At 32.2% G+C, this 6769-nt stretch overlaps 1 protein-coding gene across 1 annotated transcript; it reads left to right on the forward strand.

The window, feature by feature from the left end:
• Nucleotides 1–351: 351 nt before the first annotated feature.
• On the forward strand, nt 352–6502 carry LOC133193863 (parapinopsin-like). The gene is made up of 3 exons (XM_061329782.1): nt 352–975; nt 4604–4679; nt 4916–6502. The coding sequence occupies exons 1-3, from the start codon at nt 352–354 to the stop codon at nt 5206–5208; spliced, it is 993 nt and encodes a 330-aa protein (XP_061185766.1). The 3' UTR covers nt 5209–6502.
• Nucleotides 6503–6769: the final 267 nt, after the last annotated feature.

Consider the following 6769-nt stretch of genomic DNA (forward strand, 5'->3'; position numbering starts at 1 on the left):
TTTGTTATACGTTTATTCGTTATAAACATGTTAATTTTAATTACAATGTAATGCTAAGCCATATTCCAACATTTTAAGACTTATAACCCTCACTGATTCAGAAAAATGAGAACTCTAAATCTTATCGTATTCTACACTTGCACTTATAAGTATGAAGCATAATAGGCGGAGCAAGGAAAGAATCCTTTAGATCGATAAATACTTCGCAACGGTGAATCAAAAGGTCATTTATATATAAAGTGTTGAACGAATGCTCAAATGTCCAAACGTTTGAAAGATAAAGCAATTCAGTTTTTTTCTATATTTTTTTTTAAATCATACACGTAAACTAAACTTACAATTTTCATTAGAATGAATAGAACTAATTCTTCTGCAGTGTTCAATGGATTTGACAAACTTCCAGATGCTGCCCATTACATTTTTGGAGTAGTCTATATTGTTTTGAACGTCATAGCTACAACAGGAAACATTCTTGTGCTCTTCGTTTTCATTAAGAGTCCAAAGCTTCGCAGTGCGCATTGTTTTTTGGTTTCCGCCCTTTGTTTTGGTGATTTACTGATGAGCTCTGTGGGCTTAACTATGCTCATTATCGCCAGTTTCTCCACTTATTGGGTCCTGGGGAAAATGGCTTGTACGTTCTATGGAACCTTGATGACTTTTCTGGGGCTATCACAGATCACGTTGCTAGCAGTTATTGCTTATACAAGATATCTTGTTGTTGTGCATAACAATGGGATCGGGACTATCTCTGCGAAAGTGATTGTTTTGGCTTGTTACACGTATTCCTTGTGTTTCTCCCTTGCTCCTTTGTTTGGATGGAGTACGTTTGCATTGGAACCAATAGGAACTTCATGTGGACCTAACTGGGTCGGAATTACGCTTGATGACATCAGTTTCAACATGACTTTATTCTTTCTTTGTTTTCTAGTGCCTCTTTCCGTTATACTTTTTTCCTATTCAATGGTTTACAAGAAAGTAAGTATCATTTTAGATTTCATTTGAAAAAAATTAATATGGTCGATTTTCAAGACCTTCGAATAGTCGGCTGGACCTTTCATCATCTTTGGAAGCTCTATTTACCTTAAATTGCTTACGCCTATTGAAAACCAGTTGCTTACTGTACTTTCGGTCTGCCTGCATCATTAGTATATGCGTCTGAGTCAAAGTGTTCTCGAGATTTTCACAAATCTTATTAACTAACCGAATTACGACGTTGTCTAACGATGTCATGATGATCAACAAATCATCAAAACTTAATATCAAGTAAAATGGATTAAACTTTCACACAAATGTTTATGAGTTGAAGCAATCATAATTATGACATTATTTTTGTTTTATATGACACTTACGTCGGGTTTTTTCACAGCGAATTTTAAGAATTGAAATGATTATGAACAAATGTCTCCCCTACATTTTCAAACGTCCGGTTCTATGGCAACTGCCAAAGTGTAAAAAATTCTAAAATATTTTTATTAAGAAAATTCAGCAAGCTTACATATATGTATTTTCATCTGTAATTTTCAATCACTTTCATTAGAAAATAAATCAAATATAAAGGAATTCCATTTTGGCTCAACCCTCGTAGATTTATGGATTTTTAATTTGTAAGTTGCTGAAAACATACGCTTATAACACGTGCCTTGTTAATATTTTGCAAAAATGTTATCTAAGAATGTTGTATTTAAAAAATAACCTTTTTGTAATTCAACTGTGTTCGGTATATATTACTTCAACTTTATTATTATAAATTATTTTATTCGATTATTCGTTATGAATATCTTCAACGCCTGTGCCTCCAAAAATTTTGCTTATCATGATTTTGTTTTTGATTAATTTAAATGCTCATGCTTGTCTGACTTCAGAGTCAGTGTTTATTCTTTAGCAGGTTATTATTGATTTTGACTTCCGCCATGTGCTTTTCCTTTGCCAAGGTCATGTAACAAAATACCCTGTTGGTACAATTATTTCCATAATTACACTTCAGTCAATCATGTCTGCCAAGGGAGAAGCAAAAAAAGAGAAAGAGAGCCGACTGGGGGCATCTGTAATAGTTTTCATTACAATTAGCAGTAGTTATGTGTTGCCGTATAATACCTTTACTATTTTCCCCAATATAGAATAAGATTTTTAAATGTGAATAATTCCCTAGAAATCGCTGTGAACTGACTAATCCCCTTGGGATTGTCAGGTGAGGTAATCCCTGTTAATCTTATAGGTTTCACTTTTGTATTGGTACTATATAAGTGGACTTATCCCCATGTGTAAGACAAGTGAGCTAATCCCTTCTTTGAAAACTAATTCCTATTTATCTCTATTCTATATGTTACTTTTGTATCGGTATAATAAAACAGTTAAAAACTGTATCATTCTATCAAGGGAATTAGCAAGATTCCACTTCCCCTCACCAAAACTAATTCTTCATCTCGGGAAATAGTGCTGACCTTAGGAGAAATGGAATCTTGTTAACTCCCTTAATTATATACTTTACCTGTATAATAAGTAAAAAAAAACTAAAAGAAGTCGTGAAATAACAGTTTCTGTGTAGATTATAAAATATCAATGTGACTAATGTTCCATTTCATTTTTTTATGAATGACTAAATAAATGAATATTCATAGCCTAAATTTCTAACATTTTTCTAAGAGAAACTATTGCTTCTCTTTTTCTCTGAAACACAAAAACCACGTTTACGTTAGTATTTCAATCAAGTTCAGTTTTATTCCCATCATGTTTGGCAATATGACTTTTTTGATTCATCCAAGTTTATAAAAGTGTACTTTGGTATCTAAGAGAGCATTTCCTAATACTTTATTGACACATTTAAACATGCTAAACTTACCTGTGATTAGTATTCCATCTAGGGGGTTGGATGTAACGTGCCGATACTTTTTGTAAAAAAAATTATAGGAACATTATTTGGAATCATTGAATTCTGTTCAAGTGTTGTCTGAATAAATGGGGAACTTGGGAAAAGTTTTGGAAATTCTTAAATTGGTTTTAGATTTTAATATTGTAGTGATAGGTTTTAATTTGGGAAACATGTAGGCCCCTTTCACTCACTATATAGATCTTTGCCTTAAACGTCGGTGTGTTATATTCAAACCTTCAAGTTATCATTATATTGTTTACTAAACAAAACATGCATACATTAATTTATTAGTGCATGATAATACGAAGAAATAATGCAAACTTTTGTTGAGTTGTCTATTTCATTACTTTAAGAAATTATAAAGTAGGTTAGGTAATTAAACTTATTTCATGACAACTCGGGAAACAGTAATACTTGTCCCTCGATATGGGGAGGATCCTCGGGCAAAAGTTTCCAAGGTCTTCCCCATTACCTTGGGACAACACTTTGACTGTTCTCCTCGTAGTCATGTAATAAGTGTATATTGATTCATCCAGAAACACTAGTTAAAAAAAACTCTGTTTCCCTTTGAATAATGAAACCACGCCCACCAGCGCGATAGAACTTAGCAACAGTAAACATTGCTTCGATTAGTGAAAAATTTCAATGTTACCCTCAACTACATGCAGTATTCATTAATTATTACCTAGTGTAACATGCTACTGTCAAGTGGATCTAGAAGTACTAGTAATATTTTGAAATAGGTGAATATAAAGAACTGATCAATTTCAAAACTGCAAACAATTCATATCCATGAACAGGGCATAAAACAGGGACCCCGCGAAATTCCTGAGGTGGGATCAGGTGCCCAGGAGGATACAATACAATAAGCGTAAACAATAATCCTACTGATCAGAAGCTATTGTTTTTGCAGTGCGGTATTTCCTCAATACACATTAACACCTGTTTAATAAATAATGCCTATTTAATATAAACAACATACCTTACCTGTATTGTATGATCCTGTGTTATGTACGATCAATAAAGAGTTATATAAGCAATAAAGAGTTATATAAAGATGTGGGAATGAAAGGAAATCATAGTTTGCTGGATGCAGGTATATTTTATGAATGAATTATATAATCTTAATTGCTCGGGTTCATTGTATACTGTACGTCTGCTTAACTTTCACTTTTTTCTTGTTTCAAACCGTTGAAACGTGAAACTGAACGCATAAAAATAATAATGATGAAATCTTACCATATTCTGTTAGTCTTTTAAAAGTTTTATATTTGAGATTTAACCAAAAGGGTTTAAAGTTCTAGTCTCATTTCACTATGCATCTATCTGTCAATACTTTATATAGGGCTTTCATAACAAATTTAGGAACATACATGTACAGAATGTTTTATTCAGATACACTAGCAGCTTTATTAAGTCAATTCAAACGGTTTTTTAATTTAAAAAAAAAAATAAAGAAAAGAAAAATTGAAAATTTTAAAAAGTCTTGATGAGCAAAGATCCGCCATTTTAACCAGTCATCTTTATTCTAACAAACACTCCATATCTATCATATTTTATTTAATGGTCTTCCCTCAGATTTTTACAAACAAGCTTGATTTGCTTTTCTCAAACAGAGGTATTTAACATTTAGAAAAAAGTATATTGTATCCACCTGCCTCTTCATTAAAATGGTAGATCTTAATTGCTTGAAAGTATTAACAATGAAATAAGTTTACATTTTGTTTAATTTAGATCAAGAAAAGAAAAATAAGGAAAAAGTCGGAGGGATACGAGATTCATGTGACGACTACCATCTTATTTATGATAGGTTAGTATGAAATGACAAAAATACATGTATACAGAAGCAAAATAATGGGAAAACTTTCGTTGGTTTAGAACCTAAAAAGGTTTCATTGAGATTCAATTTCACTGTTTAAAAATTTACTACATTCTTTATATTTCTGAGTATAAAATTTCTATTTGGCAATAATTTTAATTTTTCAATGTAATAAAATAAAATTCAATCCCAGCAAACTTTTTAAATTCTATAATATATATTTTCAGTGGCATTTCTTGGTTCCTGGACTCCATATGCATGTATGGCATTGTACATCGTCATCACCAGAAATAACAGGATAAATCTGGTTGTATCTGCCATCCCCTTGCTTCTTGCCAAATGCTCCCCCGTGTGGAATCCCTACATATACTTCATGAGGAACCACAAATTCAATCAAGAGTGCAGGAAGTTGTTACCTTTCTTAAAACACCTCGGACTTTGGCGGGTGAACCCACGAGAACAGAATGTTGTAACTCAGCAGCAAGTGACCAGTTCTACACGGACCTCTACTTATGTCTGATAGTGGCGGGAAAAACAGAGAGGCGGGAAAATAGCAGTCGCAGAGGTGCTTGTTTAATGCTTTGGGAGCAATCTCGTTCTATTTTAATTAAATTGTTTCTTTGTATGTGCAAATCAAATTTATTTTTCAATGAAACTCATGCTGTGTCATTCAAGATATAATATTTTTTTATTTGGAAATGTCTTTCCTATAAAGATGGAAACAAGTGTGACTTAGAATACAAATCACTTTATATTGAAAAGATTTCAGATATATGGACTTAATATTAAATGTTGATGGAATGCATTGATTAAGCTTTATGATACAACTCTTACAGATTCTTCATCCCGACCTTAAAAGGATACATGTATAGGATAGATAGAAAGAAACGTTTATAAGATTAAAGTTCTGTCTGTTCTCTGAAATCTATTATTCATCATTATTGATCATCTGTCTCTTATTGCTCAGTGTGAAATCACATTCACCAGAAAATACTGACAATGATGGCTTTATCTGTTCATTCATGTTATGAAAGCCATACAAATAAATCAATTGCATTCACACCTAGCTATCTTTACATTGAATGAACATGTTTTATGCATAGTTTCGTGTGCCAAGGTAATAAATCTTTACTTCCTGTTCATTTGAGTTATGAAATGAGAAAACATTTTCCATTCCAATGCAGCAAAAAGACATTTATGCTCTCCTTTCCTTATTACGGTTTAACTTTCATATTGAATTGTCCTTAAGGTTCATTGACCCTCTGAAAAGAGAGATAACTTTCACCGGGATAAACGACTAATATTTCCTTTACAGAGTTGTCAAGTAATTTGAATTATTTTAATAATTTATTCCCTGCTGTGTATGCTGAAATAGTATGCCTTTCCATTATAAATGAGATTACTTCTTTTGGAAAATCATCAGCGTTAAAGCAAAATTTTAACATGAGTGAACAAATTGGTGATAAACCTTTAATTTGCTTGATTTTTCACGACTTTGAAAATGGTCATTTCAGGACAAAAGGTCAATCAATCACTTTCTTAGGCCGTATTTCAGCCTTGACTGTGAAATGATTTTTAATACATACTGTCTTTGTCTTCTACAAAAACAAGATCTATTTTAAGCAGAGAGATAGAGAGAGAGATTATGATGATGTTGATAAAAGTAAATTATGAATGATGTAAAAATGTTGTTATAATGAATCAGTGAAAATCATCTCTATCGTGATAAAGAAATCATACTTTGTAAAATATCTTGTAAATTGTTGTTACCTTCGTGTTTTTCATGTTGATGCATTAAAACTTTGCCTTAATTACATTGTGTGTTGCTTTTGTTTTTTCCCTAGTTCTTCATATATGAAATATGAAGACAACTAAAAGTAATCAAGCTAGTCCAATAAAAGAATACAAATTTGGAGCAGAGGAAACACGGACCTCTAAAAACATCAGAGGTTGGATTAGGTAGTAAGCATCTCCTGTCGACCGGTCACACCTTGTTATCATCGGGTAAACGGAAAATCCGTAGACTATTCAGTTAGAAAATAATGGCCTAAATATTTATTTGAAAACGTCAGTCAATATTC

Source organism: Saccostrea echinata, unplaced genomic scaffold (genome assembly GCF_033153115.1).
Source record: "Saccostrea echinata isolate AGI-Se365-2 ecotype Australia unplaced genomic scaffold, CSIRO_AGI_Sech_v1 ptg000028l, whole genome shotgun sequence".
Taxonomy (NCBI): Eukaryota; Metazoa; Mollusca; class Bivalvia; order Ostreida; family Ostreidae; genus Saccostrea; species Saccostrea echinata.

Bases quoted from the DNA above. Each gene is read 5' to 3' on its own strand.
- LOC133193863 (XM_061329782.1), top strand. From the start codon at position 352: ATGAATAGAACTAATTCTTCTGCAGTGTTCAATGGATTTGACAAACTT. The intron at 976-4,603 runs GTAAGTATCATT...TGTTTAATTTAG, and splicing joins ATTCAATGGTTTACAAGAAA to ATCAAGAAAAGAAAAATAAG. The intron at 4,680-4,915 runs GTTAGTATGAAA...ATATATTTTCAG, and splicing joins TACCATCTTATTTATGATAG to TGGCATTTCTTGGTTCCTGG.